The 19,969-nt window shown below is 41.6% G+C and overlaps 1 protein-coding gene across 1 annotated transcript in view; it reads left to right on the forward strand.

Moving 5' to 3' along the window:
• LOC133415609 (potassium/sodium hyperpolarization-activated cyclic nucleotide-gated channel 4-like) overlaps window positions 1-19,969 on the forward strand; it is a 154,788-nt gene that overhangs the window by 105,163 nt on the left and 29,656 nt on the right. Inside the window, 2 exon segments of the mRNA XM_061701766.1 lie at window positions 12,741-12,887; window positions 13,124-13,364. Of these exon segments, the coding sequence (XP_061557750.1) occupies window positions 12,741-12,887; window positions 13,124-13,364 (388 nt within the window).

Below are 19,969 nucleotides of genomic sequence, written 5' to 3' on the forward strand. Positions count from 1 at the left end.
GTTTTAGGTTGTGGAAGCAGAACAACAACAAAACCTCTGGATAATCATGCACTCCCATGTGATTGGTTAGTCTGCGCTTCTGACTGACTATGGAGTTGATCGCATAGCTTTATCCACAGTGCATTTATCGGGATTATTTTGTTGATAATACATTGTGTACATAATACATTGCGTACCTTGTAGCAGACAAAGGTGTGTCTGTTGATTTCCATCCATTCATCCATTTTCTGAGCCGCTTCTCCTCAGTAGGGTCGCGGGCGTGCTGGAGCCTATCCCAGCTATCATCGGGCAGGAGGCGGGGTACACCCTGAACTGGTTGCCAGCCAATCGCAGGTCTGTTAGTTTTTGCGGGCTTAAAATGACTTTGTGGTTGAGACAGCATTTGTCTGCATTAGTTTTGGAGTATTAGAAACACAACAACAAAAATCCTTCAACAGCAAAAACATATCCACAATTTTTAAAAGTTGTAAAACGTGTTGGACCTCTATCCTGTGCTCTGATTGGCCAGTCATGTTTTGGAGGTGTAGCTTGCCAAATGGACTGAATTCCCACTAAAGGATGGCTCCCTCTTTTATCAGCCATGAAGAGAACCATGATCCCAAAAAGAGAATTCCATCTGTGCAGACTGGGGGCACAAGATTGCTGCACATGTGACAGCACATTCAGGGTGCGCCTGCCATGCTGGCTTGCCTATAAACTGTCGCTTATCTTCATGTATGAAAATGGAAATGTGCGATGGGAATGAGGTAATGGGTTGGATTATGGAGGGGGTTGCAGAGAGAGGAGGAAACCTGCCTCATTTATGTCTTGTTACTCACGGACACTCTATCATACTTAAAATGTTCACATTGGAGGTTTCACTCATGATATGGTGAGCTGGTGTTGGATGGGGCTGTAGTTAACTAGCTGTCCAAGAGGGACTCCATCCATTGAGCGGCGTGTTGAGGCATGTCTGTCCCAAGTTGCTTCACGAGAAATTGGACATGCTATCCCTCCCATTTGAGTCTCTAATTAACACTTGGCAATTAAACATGCCTCTTTGGGGGATAACTAATAAGAGACCCCAAGCTGAGCATTTGTGGCTCAACAGGCTCTTGAACATGGCGGTGGTGGGTTGGTGGGGGGTGTATGCGGCCTGCTTCAGTCTTTCATTTGGCCCACCGAGCATTTACATTACCAAGAGTCCTGTAATATTTGTTGGAATAATTTAGGTTTTTTCCCCTAAAATTGGTTAATTACACTGCATTTAATATTGTTTTATTCATTTATCTCATTGAATGATTAATTTATTCATGCACAAAAATATTCATTAAATGAAAAAAATTATGTTTACATTTTTTTTATTAAAATAATTGCTTTGTGCATGTATGATGTCACGTGTGATTAACAATTCAGCTGTGTATGACTATATTTTATTACTACATTTTCATTGAAAAAAAATAATATATATTTTAAGATGCGGCACGGTGGCCGACTGGTTAGAGCGTCAGCCTCACAGTTCTGAGGAACCGGGTTCAATCCCCGGCCCCGACTGTGTGGAGTTTGCATGTTCTCCCTGTGCCTGCGTGGGTTTTCTCCGGGCACTCCGGTTTCTTCCCACATCCCAAAAACATGCATACATTGGAGACTCTAAATTGCCCGTAGGTGTGACTGTGAGTGCGAATGGTTGTCTGTTTGTATGTGCCCTGCGATTGGCTGGCAACCAGTTCAGGGTGTACCCCGCCTCCTGCCCGATGACAGCTGGGATAGGCTCCAGCACGCCCGCGACCCTAGTGAGGATAAGCGGCTCAGAAAATGGATGGATGGATATATTTTAAGATGTAGTGGTGTAAACCAAAATATCGTCACTGTCCAACAAAAGTATGTCACAAAAGGTTTTTGTTTTATTTTTATTTTAATCAAACGTGCCTGCATACCTATGTGGGGTTTTTTTCCTGGTACGCTGGTTTCCTCCCACATTCAAAACTATAAATTATCTGTAGGTCTGAATAGAATAGAATAGAATAGAATAGAATAGAATAGAATAGAATAATGTAGCCCTACCCGCGCCGTCAACCTGCAGGACGCCTGTGGATCGAGGTCGAAGAAGAAGAAGACGTGGAAAGCGGGTTCTTTGGCAGAAAGAGAAGAGGAAAGCATAGAGCCTAGAACTGAATGTGGGGACTTTGAATGTTGGGACTATGACAGGAAAATCTCGGGAGTTGGTTGACATGATGATTAGGAGAAAGTTTGATGATATTGTGTGTCCAGGAGACCAGGTGGAATGGAATTAAGGGTAGTGGTTTAGGGGCAGGGTTTACATTATTTTACCATGGTGTAGATGCGAAGAGAAATGGAGTCTGGGTTATTTTAAAAGAAGAGTTGGCTAAGAATGTCTTGGAGGTGAAAAGAGTATCAGATCGAGTGGTGAGGCTGAAACTTGAAATTGAGGGTGTTATGTATAATGTGATTAGTGGCTATGCCGCACAAGTAGGATGTGTGACCGAGAGGTGAAAGAGAAATTCTGGAAGGAGCTAGACGAAGTAGTTCTGAGCATCACAGACAGAGAGAGAGTCCTGATTGGTCCAGATTTTAATGGACATGTTGGTGAAGGGGTGGCACGGTGGAAGACTGGTTAGAGCGTCAGCCTCACAGTTCTAAGGACCGGGGTTCAAACCTGCCTGTGTGGAGTGTGCATGTTCTCCCCGTGCCTGCCTGGGTTTTCTCCGGGCATTCCGGTTTCCTCCCACATCCCAAAAACATGCATTAATTGGAGACTCTAAATTGCCCGTAGGCGTGAATGTGAGTGCGAATGGTTGTTTGTTTGTATGTGCCCTGCGATTGGCTGGCAACCAGTTCAGGATGTACCCCGCCTCCTGTCCGATGATAGCTGGGATAGGCTCCAGCACGCCCGCGAACCTAGTGAGGAGAAGCGGCTCAGAAAATGGATGGATGGATGGATGTTGATGAAGGAAACAGGGGTGATGAAGAAGTGATAGGTAAGTACGGCATCCAGGAAAGGAACCTGGAGGGACAGATGGTGGTAAACTTTGCAAAAAGGAGGCAAATGGCTGTAGTAAACACTTTTTTCCAGAAGAGGCACGAACATAGGGTGACCTACAAGAGCGGAGGTAGAAGCACGCAGTTGGATTACATCTTGTGCAGACGATGTAATCTGAAGGAGGTTACTGACTGTAAGGTGGTAGGGGAGAGTGTGGCTAGACAGCATGGAAGGTGGTGTGTAAGATAACTCTGGTGGTGGGGAGGACGATTAGGAAGACAAAGGCAGAGCAGAGAACCATGCGGTGGAAGCTGAGACAGGACGAGTGTTGTGCAGCTTTTCGGGAAGAGGTGAGACAGGCTCTCGGTGGACGGGTGGAGCTTCCAGAAGACCTGACCACTGCAGCCAAGGTGATCAGAAAGGCAGGCAGGAGAGTACTTGGTGTATCTTCTGGCAGAAAAGGAGAGAAGGAGACTTGGTGGTGGAACCTCACAGTACAGGAAATCATACAAGGAAAAAGGTTAGCTAAGAATAAGTGGGACACTGAGGGGACCGAGGAGAGGCAAAAGGAATACATTGAGATGCGACACAGGGCAAAGGTAGAGGTGGCAAAAGCCAAACAAGAGGCATATGATGACATGTATGCCAGGTTGGACACAAAAGAAGGAGAAAAGGATCTATACAGGTTGGCCAGACAGAGGGATAGAGATGTGCAGCAGGTTAGGGTGATTAAGGATAGAGATGGAAATATGTTGACTGGTGCCAGTAGTGTGCTAGATAGATGGAAAGAATACTTCGAGGAGTGGATGAATGAGGAAAATGAGAGAGAAGGGAGAGAAGAAGTGTGATGGACCAGGAAGTGGCAATGATTAGTAAGGGGGAAGTTAGAAGGCATTAAATAGGATGGAAAATGGAAAGGCAGTTGGTCCTGATGACATTCCTGTGGAGGTATGGAAGCATCTAGGAGAGGTGGCTGTGGGGTTTTTGCTGGTGCCCATTTTTAAGAACAAGGGTGATGTGTAGAGCTGTGGGAAACTATAGAGGAATAAAGTTGATGAGCCACACAATGAAGTTATGGGAAAGAGTAGTGGAGGCTAGACTCAGGACAGAAGTGAGTATTTGTGAGCAACAGTATGGTTTCATGCCTAGAAAGAGTACCACAGATGCATTATTTGCCTTGAGGATGTTGATGGAAAAGTACAGAGAAGGTCAGAAGGAGCTAGAATGTGTCTTTGTAGATCTAGAGAAAGCCTATGACAGAGTACCCAGAGAGGAACTGTGGTACTGTAGATGTGACAGACGAATTTAAGGTGGAGGTGGGACTGCATCAGGGATCAGCCCTGAGCCCCTTCCTGTTTGCAGTGGTGATGGATAGGCTGACAGATGAGGTTAGACTGGAATCCCCGTGGACCATGATGTTTGCAGATGACATTGTGATCTGCAGTGAAAGCAGGGACCAGGTGGAGGAACAGTTAGAAAGATGGAGGCATGCACCGGAAAGCAGAGGAATGTAGATTAGCCGAAGTAAAACAGAATATATGTGCATGAATGAGAGGGGTGGTGGGAGAAGAGTGAGGCTACAGGGAGAAGAGAAAGCAAGGGTGGAGGACTTCAAATACTTGGGGTCAACAGTCCAGAGCAATGGTAAGTGTGGTCAGGAAGTGAAGAAACGGGTCCAAGCAGGTTGGAACGGGTGGAGGAATGTGTCAGGTGTGTTATGTGACAGAAGAGTCTCTGCTTGGATGAAGGGCAAAGTTTATAAAACAGTGGTGAGGTCAGCCATTATGTACGGATTAGAGACAGTGGCACTGAAGAGACAACAGGAAGCAGAGCTGGAGGTGGCGGAAATGAAGATGTTGAGGTTCGCTCGAGGAGTGACCCGGAGAAAACCCACGCAGGCACGAGGAGAACATGAAAACTCCACACAGACGAGGCCGGATTTGAACTCGGGTCCTCAGAACTGTGAAGCGGATGTGCAAAGCAGTCGTCCAACGTGCCGCCTAAAAAGTCATGTATCTCGTAATATTCAAAAAGTATGTTGTTCCTTTTTAAATAAAATTAAAAATGCATGTACAATAGCTTTGTTTTTTTGTTTTTTTATTAAAAAGCATGCAATTGCATTTTTGTTAAATTATTCAGGAAGTATCGCCAAATTGTTTTAAATAATAAAAAATGTAATAATCACGGCTGTGGTTAATAGTGTATTAACCACAGCCGTGATTATTATCATTCAATAGCATTTCATTGTGCCTTTTATTTTCTTAATTTTTTTTCCAAACACCCAAGTAAGTTACCTAATATACTTTCTTGCCTGTTATCGAGGGCTTATGCTGTTTTAAGATACATGAGAGTGTTGGATTTTTAGAACAACTGTAAAAAACAACAACAACCAATTTTCTGGATTGAAATGATCCTTTTATGAAAACGATGTCTGTCTTTGGCTGAAACGCGTGTCTGTCACCCACAGAGGATAGAATCAATCCAAGGACACAGCTGTCAACAAGTTGAAGATCTTAAGTCTCATTCTGCCTTACAGTAAAAGCCGCTCACTTCTCATTAGTCCAGACCTGACTGATGGCAGTAATTTAACACATTTTCATTATTCAGTCTGCCAGGCAGTGTTACTTCCCAGTCCGTGGCCTGTTAACTTACCCCCAGGGTCCATACATTCAATCCATGACTTTTGAAACCTGTGTATTTACTTCATCTCTCAAGCACTATTGTTAGGTAATTATTATATTTTATATATATATATATATATATGAAATAGCCTATAACAACAAACAAATCTATGTATTTATTCATTTATGTTTGTATTCTTGTATATTATTGTGCATTTATGTATGTATTATTGATTATATTTTTTACTTCCCTGTTATTCAGTTGTTCATCAAAATGTATTGTTTGAGACAGTACACAAAAATGGTATAGTACAGATCAGGGGTGTTAATCTCATCTTTCTCGTAGGCCACATTATAGTTATGGTTTCCGTCAGAGAACTGTTACAAATGTTAAACCATATAAATGTTTCATTCCCTCATCATATAACACAATGATGGATAACTAGTTTTGAAATCAGAAGTCAAGGATAATAGTTTGTTCAACTGTTGTTCAGGTTACTGTAAAAATGGGTTTGGTAACAACAAAATGCTTATTAATTTTACATTACTACGCCCTACATGCAGTACTGAATAAAGGCACCACACATAACATAGTACAGAGTACTGCATGTACAGCATTGTCTGCATATGTCAATCCGAAAACAAAGCCATGTGATATTTTAATGAGGCCTTTGTTCCTGCCTCTGACTTTTGACTGAGCCTCGGAAGGTTAGCAATAAGGTGACAGAGCAGTGGGGGGGAAGTAATTCTTTAGAAAGTATAATCAAGTGGCTGACATCTCTCTTAGGGAATGAATTATTCACATCTCATTTGGTCAACAACAAAAAAAACAACATTAGCATGTGCATGGAGAGCTGCACGTGACAGAGGGGAATTGGGGGAAGAAAAGAAAAGATTCTGTACGTGATAAGAGAATAAGGAGTAAAAATGGCAAACTAAATGTTTGTCAAATCGTTTAGGGTTCGGGTTATTTATATGCTGTATATTAGTATCGTAAATATAGTGAAAACTACTATTCTTTGCATATCACACAATACTACTGTATATAATACTACACATAGTGCTCTATTCTCAATCATGCCATACTGCTTATTTGTGTACTATACAATGGTTTTCTTCACTACTATATACACTATTTTGCTACACTGTGTACAATATCATATTATACTATACAACACTCTACTATACTATATAGTATTGTTCAATACTATACATACTACACATCTCTATTCAGTACTATACTGTACCCCGCTATTATACAGTATATGATACAATACTGCACTGTTCTATACCATATTATTCGACACTACTATGTCCAGTTCTTTACCATATTGATACCATACAAATAATATGTTTTGGTTTGTGGGAGCCAGAGGTAAAATGGGGGTCAAAATCCACTATTTCAATGCCAAATATTGCGTTTTCTGTGCATAAAGGTTTTAAGCGTTACATTAAGCAGTGCATGCCAAATTCCGAGTCCATATTATAGTGGACTGTGTAGAACGTTCCTTTCACATCTGTGGATTTGTCCAAGCCGAGCGTCAGAGCAGTAAGGGCCGTGGTAGCTGCGCGGCAATAAGCTAATTTCCTGTCTAGCAGGAAATCATCTACTCAGCTCATAGGTCGCTTTCTTTACATCTGTCAGCCTTCGTGCTGCACTGATTAACATACAAGGCCAGTGCCATAGACTGGAAGGGATTTGAATGGGAAAAGCACATGGACATTGTCTTGTGTTGTAAGATGAAAGCCGGGGGTAAATGGATTTCTTAGATGCTGACAGTATATTTTCATCAATGCGAATGAAAATATAATACCGTCCAGCTTTGAAGCCTCATATCGTCGCGAAGACTCCGCCGTACTCCGGCAGCCAAATGGACGCCTGCGATTGTTTTTCCCCAGTGCCTTGCGATTTTCCTTTCATCGTCACATCAGTTAAGTAAATTACCCCCGTGACACAACCCATTCATCTATCATACAGTACGAAGTATCTCATTTTCCAGGTACCTTGCACATTTATTTCTCCAAGAGTTGCATCGCGCTTGTGTCAGACATCGCTACAAAATAAACTTGATACATTCAGCATACACGAGGAGTGCCGGGCAAAGCGGAGAGCCTGGCAGATGACAAACAGAGTGTATACAAAATGTGAAATTATATCCCATTTCACTTTATTGCTCTGAACATGATTTTTTTATTACTACCAAAAAAAAAAAAAAAAAAACATCTTTGTTTATCTACAGTGCTGTGAAAAAGTATTGGCCCCCTTGTCAAATTATTATATTTTTGCAGTTTCCCCACTTTAATGTTTCATCAAGGAATCGCTTAAACAGAATCTGTCCCGACAAAATCAAGTCGGAAAAATGATCTAAAAAATCTGTAACAAATTGACACAATCCAAAGAAATTCCAGAACCGTCGAGAAATAAAGTAATTGACATCGATCAGTCTGGAAAGGGTTACAAAAGCCATTTCTAAAGCTTTAGGATTCCAGCGAGCCATAGGGAGAGCCATTATCCTCACTTGCAGAAAACATGGAACAGTGGTGAACGTTCCCAGGAGTGGCCAGCCTACAAAGATTACCCCAAGAATGAATTTTAATCAGATTCAAGTCCAGACTTTGATGAGGCCACTCCAAAACATTCATTTTGTTTTTTTAAGCCATTCAGAAGTTGACATGTTGGTGTGTTTTGGGATAGTTCTCCTGCTGCAGAACCCAAGTGCGCTTTAGCTTGAGGTCATAAACTGATGGCTGAACATTCTCCTGCAGGATTTTCTGTTAAAGAACAAAGAAGATTTTCTGTTAAAGAACAGAATTCACAGTTCCATCAATCACAGCAAGTTGTCCAGATCCTGAAGGAACATAGCCGAAGACCATCACAATACCACCACCATATTTGACTGCTGCGTGAGTTGCGTGCCTAGGCAATGCGAAACTAAATTCCTTGGGTTTGATGGAACATCGCCAAATCCAACATATCCATTAAATCGGGGTCTGTTAAGTCGAGGTTCCACTGTATATACATTTTGTGACATTTTTGTTCCTTTTTTTTTTTTAGGTATTTTTTTTTTTTGTGACAGTGGCCTCTTGGAAAACTAATTTCGCCTGCTGTATGTTCCACATATATTGATTACTGACAATAAATGCTACCATAACCATAATATCATTGTGATTTAACAACATATAAATCTGACATCAGTGCATGAAGAATTTTCTTTTTCCAGAACAAAAAGTGCATTGTTGCAGAAATGAAGTCCAACCCCCCCCCCCCACCCCCCACCAAAAAAGAGGCATTTTTTTTTCCCAACAAAATTTTTTTTGTGAACGAATGTCTAAATATTACAGAATTATGTTCTATTTCGTGATACCACAACTTTGTGTTGGGAAAAATATGACTTATTTTTATAAGATCATGATTTTATTATCTTGACAAAATGCCTTTGTTCTTGTCAACATTGAAAAATTTTTCTCAAAAGATTATGAATTATTTCTAACATATTGACTTTTTCTCGAAAATAGGCAACTTTTTAATTCCTATGGTATTTAGCGTTACACATGGTAGTTTTGTTCAATTGGCGTTAGGATTGTGAGGGAGTTGTTGGAAAAATAATCCTCCCCTGTAAGGGGTCCCCGGACCCAAAAGATTTGAGAATCCCTGGCTTAAATGATCACCCCACGAGATCCATGGTGACTGAGATAACATAGTGTGTTGGAAGGAGGACTACCTGAGGTCGTCCGAGCAGTTCAATGGAGAGCTTGTCAGTGATCAAAGTGTACATGTAGCGTCAGTTTATGCATGCTTAATTTCTTTTTCTTTTTGGGGAGAGTATTATTCGTTGGCTGACGGTCAAGGATGCTACCTGTTATTATTCCCCGAGGGGCTCCGCGGCGCGCTTTGATGTGCATCTCGGCTTCTCCCGTACACACTGTAATGCTTTTGTTCTGAACAAACAGCATAAAGACTAACAGCACCTTTGACAGACTGAGACTCTGTGATATGTCTTTTAGTGCCTTGCGCTGTTTGAACAGCCACATGTCTTTGATGTCAGCCACAGTACAAGAGCTTTATTAAAAATAGTTTCGTATCATTTCAATGTTTTACTGGGTTTGGTTTGGACTTTTGTATCCACATAAAACAAACATTAAATTTTCAACTAATTACCACACTTCTTTTGCATTGAATCCGGCTAAATTCAATAATTTCAAATCCCCAACTGTATCAAATCCATGAACCACAACAGCAAATTACACATGCCACTTTAAACACAACCAACCTCTACTACATATTAAACACCACTATATTAACACCAACTACATATTAACCAGTGCTACACACTGACCTCGACTAACTGTATTGAGCCCTTTTTAAATATTAGACCCCACCCATCTTCATCTACAACATTAACCGGTGAGACATATTAGACCCCACACACAACACTACATCATATCCAATCCAACCACTATATGAACCCCTGCGACAGTACATATTGCTAACCCAACACTATTTTAACTACTAAATCTCACTGACTATCAAATATATTGCATATTAACTGGGAGGGCTGGAAGTGAATGAGTTAAGCACCCCAATATAGAAACTGCAATGGGATAAACGTTACCCACGATAATAACCACTACAATGTAGGAAAACCTCCACAGTATAATTGACTGCTACAACATATCACTCCCTGCACTGCATCAACCAGCACTTAATATTGAACCTCACCCATTATATTAACCACAGCAACATATTGACTCGTACCCACTATATTTACCTCCACTACATACTAAATCCAGCCCACTAGATCAACTGTCACTACATAATTACATATGACAAAAAACTAAGAAAAACCACATCATATTAAGTGCCACCCACGATATCAACCACTAGTATATATTCATCTCCACCGACTGTACTAGTCACTGCAGGGTATTGACCCCCACCACTACATTAACCACACATACTGTAACTCCACCTACTCCAATGACCACTAGAACATATTGAGGTGGCACGGTGAGTGACTGGTTAGAGCGTCTGCCTCACAGTTCTGAGGACCCGGGTTCAATCCCTGACCACGCCTGTGTGGAGTTTGCATGTTCTCCCCGTGCCTGCGTGGATTTTCTCTGGGCACTCCGGTTTCCTCCCACATCCCAAAAACATGCATGGTGGTGTATTGAAGACTCTAAATTGCCCGTAGGTGTGAATGTGAGTGCAAATGGTTGTTTATTTATATGTGCCCTGCGATTGGTGTACCCCGCCGCGCAGAAAATGGATGGATGGATAGAACATATTGAACTCCACTCACAACATTAACCACTCATCCATTGTACTAACCACTGCAGGATATTAACCCCCAACTACCACATTAACCACTACCATGTATTGCTCTCCACCCATTGTAACAACCACTACACATATTAAACACTGCTACTGAAGTATATAACCTGCTACCACCAACTACAACATATTGAACCCCATTATGATATTAACCACTACTACTTATTGAACTTCACTCAGTATTGCAACGACTAAAACATACTTAACCCAACCACTATATTAAACAGTTGTAGCATATATTGGTGTTTGGATAAAATGTAATTTATTTAAGAAATAAATTAGTTGAAGCAGCGACGCCTGCGTTGCTTCCGGTTTAGTGTGATTTGACGCTTAGCGTTATAAATCAAGCTATTTTGTCTCATAAAGGGCACCGCGTCACTTTTTATATGTATAAAATTTAAGGGAAAGCGACGACAAACCTTTTATCAGTCTCATAATCTAAAGGTTGCTACATTTAAGGAAATACGAGGTCTAGATGACAGAGGCTTACTTAAACTCAAAACACACAAAAAACAACCAAGAGAGGAATTTTCTTGAATAATTTAGTGAAATCTACGAGGGATCTATAGGGAAACACAAAGAGAGGTCTAACTACAACAAGGAAACATGAATAATGGTGAAACAAAGAAAAAATATATGCATACGAAAAGGGAAATAGAACATTGTGTGTTGGACTAAAGTTGAAAATGTGAGGGTTTAATGCATTCAGTCCGGACAAGAGAGAGAGAGAGAGAGAGAGAGAGAGAGAGAGAGAGAGAGAGAGAGAGAGAGAGAGAGAGAGGGAGAGAGAGAGAGAGAGAGAGAGGACAAAGTCTAGATTTTGTGGGAAGCTAGTAATTTCCCCGAAATTATTAGGCACTAATATTGTACATCCAAGCAACGCTTATTGTGTACTCATGACCGTAGATCAGCTGTTCGGTGGGATGGTCTATCTCAGTCGTCTCGGGAACCAAGGAGACACGTTTGGTTGAAGAAGAAAAAAGATGCAGAAAAATAAAACAAAAACAAAAGAGACGGGAGAAGAAAAATTGTTGCTCGTCACGCCTCGTTGGGAGAATATGACCGTCTCTCTCCCCGCCTGTTTCCGGGATCCGCTAGCAAGTTCAGAGAACTCACGTTTGGCTGGGTACATATTAGGTAGCTCAGCAGCAACTGTTCTGGAGGCTTAGCAGCGGCGATCCACGGGGACTAGGGATCTCCATCCCCAAGGCCCGTGGTTACCGAGCCGCGTGTCCGAACAAAAGGAAGGGGAGGGGCGGTGGCACGCCCGTGCCGCGCCGAGGAAAAACAAGAGAGCCAGACACGTCTTCTAGTGGTTGTCTCGAACAGCAGGGCCGCAGGGAAGAATGCAGCTTATCAAATTGTGGGGGAGGTTTTGGCACCTGGGTCAGAGTCACTATACACTAATAAACGTTGACCCTATGCACAATATTTATCACTTTTGCATATTGAACCCCGTTAACCACTACAAAATTTTAACCCCACCACTGTATAGTAACCACTAATACATATTCAACCCCACTCATTGTACTAACAATACAACATATGAGACCCCACCCACTATAATAACCTCTGCTACATTTTAAACCCCATCACTATATTAACTAATACTACATATTGAACTCCACTCACTACTACAACCATTACAACATTTTGAACCTCACCACCATAACAACCACAACATATTGAACGTCACTTTATATTAACCAATACTGCACATTGAAACCCACCCTTTACTGCGGCCCGTGGGCGGTGTATTGATGCCCTTTCAGCGGCCTGATCGTTGTCTCTTTGGGTGTCTCCACAGTACAAGCAAGTGGAGCAGTACATGTCCTTCCACAAGCTGCCAGCAGACATGAGGCAGAGGATCCACGACTATTACGAGCACCGCTACCAGGGCAAGATGTTCGACGAGGAGAGCATCCTAGGGGAGCTGAACGAGCCGCTCCGAGAGGTATGGGATCTGGCGTTTTACGGCTGCGTGGATAATGGTGCGCACCCAGCATACGGAAAATAAGCCCGCTCGCTGCTTGGCATTCCCCACGGTTCACTTCACATTTGCTGACATTTTACCTTTACACCAGCAGTGATGGAGGATCTCAGGAAAGGAGAAGCAAATGTCATTTCCTACGTGGAGTTGTGTCAGGTCATTGCATTTTGTCAAATATCGTTGTTTTCTCTGTCTCGCAGGAAATCATCAACTTTAACTGTCGGAAACTCGTGGCCTCCATGCCGCTGTTCGCCAATGCCGATCCCAACTTTGTCACCTCCATGCTCACCAAGCTCAAATTTGAGGTGTTCCAGCCCGGGGACTACATCATCAGGGAGGGCACCATCGGCAAAAAGATGTACTTCATCCAGCACGGGGTGGTCAGCGTGCTCACCAAAGGCAGCAAGGAGACCAAGCTGTCAGACGGCTCTTACTTTGGCGGTAAGCAGGCTGCTTTTTGCATAAGGGCAATTATTTCGCCGATATTAACTCCCTTTGAGCTTCCGATGCTGCATTTTGTGCAGGTGCCCATCACTTCCCTTAAAAATTCTCCCTCATGGTTTATGCAAGACTTTTTGCCATTCAATTCACATCACAAGCAGCCTCTTCAATGTAAGAAAAATCCAGATGAATAACACGGCACTTGCTGAGGCTCAAATGAAGGAGTACACATTTGAAGGTTTTCTAGGTCAAGGTCAAGATACGAGCAGTCATGGTGGTGCATAGAGCGCTTTAGGCTGCATATACTGTACACGATTGGCTGGCGACCAGATCAGGGTGGACCCTGCCTCTCGCCCGAAGATAGCTGGGATAGGCTCCAGCAAGCCCACGACCCTAGTGTGGATAACCGGTAAAAGAAAATGGATGGATGGATGTACAATTTTGTTAGTTTTTAATTTCCCACTCATGCAGTTGATCACCTGCCACTCAAAGTCAAAGCTAACACACCACTGAAGTGCTGTAGGTGGTTGCAATGCACGTTTCTAACTGTTGTCAACTGTCAAAACAAAATCAAGAAGAAGAAGACTTTTTAAGGTGTCCGTAGAACTCAGATTGCTAAGGCTATAAGCAATGGGAATACGAGTTTTAAATCAGCTTCATCCGATTGTCGCACAATCAATCGGAAACTGCCAGTTGCTTCTTTTTACTAACAACAACTGATAACTTGAAGGCAGACTTGTTTTTGAGAATCAGTTAGATGACTAAAAAAATATCTGCAAATGGCTTTAGGCCAAAGAGCAGGAAAGATACAGTACCTAATGTTTGATTTGCTTTATTGTAGTAAAATATTTCTTGATGAAAATTGCGAGGTAATCCCCTGCAACAGAGAAATCAAAGCTAACGTGTATATGGGTTATTGTTGTTGTTGTTCCAAAGAAAGCATGTAGTTGGTGGGAATGTGTGTCAACTGTTGTAACACATTGAGAGTCTTCAGCAGCTACAGTACATAGTCAATTTTTTCGTCCAACAAAATTATTAATCGCCCTGGCAAAAAAAATGTGTGATTCATTTTTTAACTAAACCAAATATTTTAATTATTTAGCAGATGTAGCAAAGTAAATTGGACAGGCACACAATAGAACTGACTTTGTAAACAGCCCAGTAAGGATTAATTTTGCAATTGAATCACTGCTCTGTATTAAATCTAAAATCTGTAGTAAGAGGAAAAATCACTACCTCCTGGACCAGGTGGGCACTGCACACACTGCCCTTAATCCAAAACAGATCCAGCAACATACTGTAAACTGGATTACTGTCCATGGTCATTTGTTGCTATTGCAAATTGTTGTGGCCAAATTACCAGTGTATGTCCGAATTTAAGTATTTTGTTTCTTATTATCCAAAACATGAACAAAATCTTAATGTTTTTATTTTATTTAAAAAAAAATAAAAAAAACTTTGAGTCCTGCCCACTAGGCTGTTTAAATAGCAATGAGTCAGCAGGAATAGGAACTTCAATTTCACTTCAATTCCATTTTATTTTTATGGCTCTTATAGAGATTCACAGTAACTAATACCAAAACATTCAACTGAACTCAGACAGACAGCACAGGAAATGACTGTATGAAAAGCACAATAAGGATTAATGTTGACATTGCGTCAGTGCGCTGTATTAAATACAGAAATATGATTAACAATACCATTTATTGGACCTTGAGAGCAGATGGAAAAACATAGATTGGATCTACGTGGATCTACATGGTTCATCGTTTGCAATAGGCTATTCTGTATCAATTATAAAATTGGTTTGTGAAAAAGAGGAAAAACGGCACCACATACTGAATTTGTAGTGGCCTTACGTTCAATTACCTTAATGCAGAGCCACCAATGTATGTGAGTGTACAGTACACACTGGAAGTTTGTCTCGGTTGTTTTACACGTCGAGTAGACTGGAGGTGTATGCGTCGGACAACACTGCCGCCATCTTGCCTTCACCAAACACTGATTCATTTTCCCGGTGGTGTTGCATCATTTAGACGGCGCTGTTAAGTAATGAGAAATGGCAGTGAGGCGTTTTTAGTAGCACTCGCGACCCGACTTGCGGAAGTTTAATTACGCTTTGGCTGCTCAAGTTCGTTTGTGTGCCCTCTCGCTGGGGGGTTCCAGAGAAATAATGAAAAGATGGCAAGCAATCTCTCTCTCTCTCTCTCTCTCTCTCTCTCTCTCTCTCTCTCTCTCGCTTTTTTTCTTTGCCCATACAGAAAAAAGCTAATCAACATTCCCACTAAACATGGCCATGCCTCTTTGTGAGGCCAAAACATGTTCTCTCCCTTCGCTGAGTCCTCGGCGAAGCTATAGTTCAAAGTCAAGGCAATGTTGTGCCTTCATAGTTTTTGCAAACATTAATGCACCCATTTGGTTTACAGAATGAGCATTTAAAATACGATGAATCTGTAAAGTGGGGTAAGCATACAAGAATTTTGAACATCTTAATAGATATTTAAAATGTGAGCGACCCCACACGTGACATTAAAAAGATTGCCATGTGTGTTCTTACTGCTCTTAATAGTGTGTGGTGTTTTCAAAATGACGAACAGAGCACAGCACACAAATAATGATACAGTATCTCCACCAATCGATATTCACCACCCAAACCAGACGTGTTCTGCAGTAGCAAGCATGACCTGTTAGCGGCAATATGGTGCCACAGGGCATCCAGAACTACAATGAAGAACAAGTAGCAGAAGAAGAAGACATAGACGAAGCTAGGCTAACTTTTAGCTCATTTGGTAATTACATGGCCGTCGCAAACCTTTCTCCGTGTCAATTTCATTGCGGTGAATGACTTGGGAGAAACCTTATAGTGTACAAACACTAAAAACAGGCAGTTGCTCCTCTAGTTTAGTCCGTCAACAGAGCAAGCTTCAGGTTGCTTCATGATTGGCTATCGTTTCATTTCACATCACAATAATTTCCAACTTGGTGTTGACCACACACGAGGAGTTGCAATCGTAAATACTGAACAGGTTTAAAACCGTTTTTTCGAGCATGTCGGGCAGGAAAAAAACTCTTAACACACCTCACACAATCACTCAATACTCGGGATGGTCTGTATCTCCCGGTTCGGTTTCATCACGGTATTAATCTCACGGAACGGTATGTATTGCAATATTGTGGGAAAGCTCACAGTATTGCAGGAAGGTTGACGGTACCTGTCGGGAAAAGAGGTTTTTACAGGAGAACCGATAAACTTCTCAATAGGCTTTAGTAGTTTCTTTATGTTTTCCTACAGGTTTCTGTGCAAAAGAAGTCTTGAAATTATATAGTGTATGACTGTGCACCTCTATCTCCGTCCATCCAATGTTTACATTCGTATACTATACCTCCAAAATGCAATTATTGCTGCAACAATAATAATGCTATGCTCACAATAACTGTCTGTTCACTAAATTAACAGTATTTACTGTCATATTTATAACATTAGAAATTGGATACTGCCTACGAAGAGTGATTTCTTTGCTTATGTCCAAAAATTCAAGTGAAGTCATAAACGCAGGAACAACCCTAACGGCATGTGAATCCTTAGTTTCTTTTCCTCCGCTTAGTGATATTGTAAGAGGATTTATTTTTCTGAGCAGCTTGTGTAATGTTTTAATTTTGAAATGTGGACATTTCATTTGAAGAGATTGTTGTATGTCATATAATTTATTTTTGCATTAATATCTGTATTTTTATGGAGTGGACCTACCTTATTATTTCATTTTCGAGACTACTGTAATCTAGTGGAGGGATATAGTTGTAACGGGGAGTCGGAATCGCAATTGCACTTTCTGTAATATGTAGGTTTTTACGGGAGCAGGCCGAGCTGGTCTCCCATCCAAGTACTAACCAAGACTCGTGGAGCTTCTCGGTGGCCGCTGCCGCCGGCTGGGATCCAGCTTCGTGAAGCTGAGGTCGACAAACAGCTGATCCAGGCCCGTGGGTCTGTGTTTGCTGGGACGGAGGAACAACAATGCACCTCTCGCCCAATCGATTGCAATGTGACGCTCAGACCGGCGTAATGGCTACAACCGTAGCCTTGGCAGGGACTCGGGGTACCGAGTTGTAATGCTTCTGCATCTCTCCCAGCGGAGCCTTTCAGTCGTATTTTTTGTGACGTACCCACATGGTCATATGGGTTACATGTCCAGTCGGGTGCATTTATACTCCTAATGAGAAACTGGAGGGCTGTAGCCTGCCTGTAGCAGCCTGGCTAAGATGCGTATAGCCGACCCAAAACTAAAGTTTAAGCACAACGGCTCATTATTTTATTCCGAAAGAAGTCCACGACGATATCGAGGCACTTTTAATTTTGCAATATCGTGATATCCTGAATATTATTGTATCCCTACTCAATACTGTATAATCCAATGTTGAGATGATCAGACTTTGACGTCAATCTGGCCCGATGATATATCGATATGAGTGTACCCCAAACACTGCTCAACCTTAGTTTAACTTCATTATTAACTGTAACAATACACATGAAATACTACGAAGGTCCAAATGCACTGCGGCTCCTAAACACAAACTCGCTTGCTTTGCTCTAATCTGAAGTCTTGGATCTGCAATCATTCCTCCCCCACACTTTTATGCTTTTGACTCCCACATTGTGTGTCTATTTCTGGCAGTGCCGCTCCTGTGATGGGGGTACGAGGGGCGGGGAGGCTACTGAGGTAAGCCTTAAGCCACTGGGAGTTTGTTACCAAACACGGGTTAGTCATTCATGAAATTAATTGGCAGGATCAGCACGGAGAGTATGTGGCACACGCAGATTTTGCCGTGACTGTCACTATCCGAGCGATTGGGAGCTGGATGGTAACTAAAATGGCATTCGGGAGAGAGCAGACCTCCGTTGAGTAATTCAAATTTGGATCAGAAACAAATTGTACACTGTTTTATCATCAGCTTCCTAAAATAATGGCCCAAGTCATTTATTTGCTTTTTTCTTACTTTTTATTATAAATTATTTTTATTTTTGCCTGTCTTCTCCTTATGATGCTGGCCCCCTCTGCTAAAATTGCCCACATTCTCAGTTGTTGTACAGTATCTATTTTCATAACCTTTTTCAACAAAACAAATTTTAATTCATTTATGAAAAAATGGCTCAAGTCATTATTTTAGGAAGGTGACGATATCTTATACTTCCCGATCTGCCTTTCGAGATAAACCAAATTTTTTAGGATTATACAACCCTGTACTAGTAAATTTGGGGGATATTTATTATGCATTGGATTATCCTGCTCACAAAAAAACTTTAACATTAGAGCCACATAAGCCTAAAGTCAAACACTTTGTGCTTGTACAATTCAGAATATGACAAAAACATTTTTTTTTTGGGGGGGGGGGGGAGGGGGCAAGACACCTCACAATATTTTTACACTTATATGGTTGTTTAGAATATTCAAAGGTATCATAAAACATAGACTGCGTCCTTAAAATGGGATTTATAATGACAACACTTTCACCCCAAAACACAGCATTTCTTCAAATAATGGCTCTTGTGCCCCAATTCCAAAATTATCCATCCATCCATTTTCAACACCACTTATCCTGGTTAGGGTCGCGGGGCACTGGAGCCTATCCCAGCTGACCTCGGGCGAAAGGCGGACTACACCCTGAACTGGTCGCAGGGCACATATAGACACGGACAACCATTTGAACTCACATTCATACCGTCACTGAATGGGAACTGAACCCGCGCTGCCCGCACCAAAGTCAGGCAAGTGCACCACTACACCAATTCCAATTAAAATAAATAAATAAATTCCTCCCTCAGTTTTTATGGCAAGTCATCAAACTGCTGCCATGCTCCTCCCACACACAATGAAAAATGTTTGATGAATAAATACCCCCCCCCCCCCCCCCCCCCCCAAAAAATAACAGTTGATCATTACCCATTTGTCTAGTACATGTGGTTCAAGTTTGTTTGCATTTGGACAAAATCACCAAGAAAAATCTGTCTTTAAAAGACTCCTGGAAAATGGCCAAAATAACCACTTCAAAATAACCACTTCAAACCAAAATGGCTCATTTTGGTTTGAAGTTTTTGATCATGGGTTCTTGGGACTTTTTTTTTTTTTGGTCTACACATGACAGACATGCAAACCAAATTTCATGTTGTGTAGTAAAACTGCCTTTAGGGGCTGATGCTTGCTTTTTCATTAGAAAACAAAAAGATGTTTTTCTTAGCAGTTTCTTTCCTTGCTACTGGAAAACAATTTCATTGAAATGACGAAATAGCCAACTTTTTTTATTTGCAATTTAGGTGGAGGTGGGACTGCATCACATGTAGTATTGTACGTAGTCCATGCATAACTCAAACTTTGGCTCACAACACAAAGCAAAAAATTTGACCAAGTGATGGGTCATAATTTGAAAAACGCATAAGTTTGGGCACCCATAAGTCAAGGAACCACTTATTCCGAAAATGAGTAAATAAACGGTATTTCCATTATATCCTGTGGGAAGAAATAGTTTTGAAAGGCCAACAAATTGGGTTTTAGATTGTGTTTGACCTAAGGAGTCAACTGTTCGCTGTACTGTATGTGTGCTGGATACTGTGG

The sequence above is a fragment of the Phycodurus eques genome, chromosome 2 (assembly GCF_024500275.1).
Source record: "Phycodurus eques isolate BA_2022a chromosome 2, UOR_Pequ_1.1, whole genome shotgun sequence".
Lineage (NCBI taxonomy): Eukaryota > Metazoa > Chordata > Actinopteri > Syngnathiformes > Syngnathidae > Phycodurus > Phycodurus eques.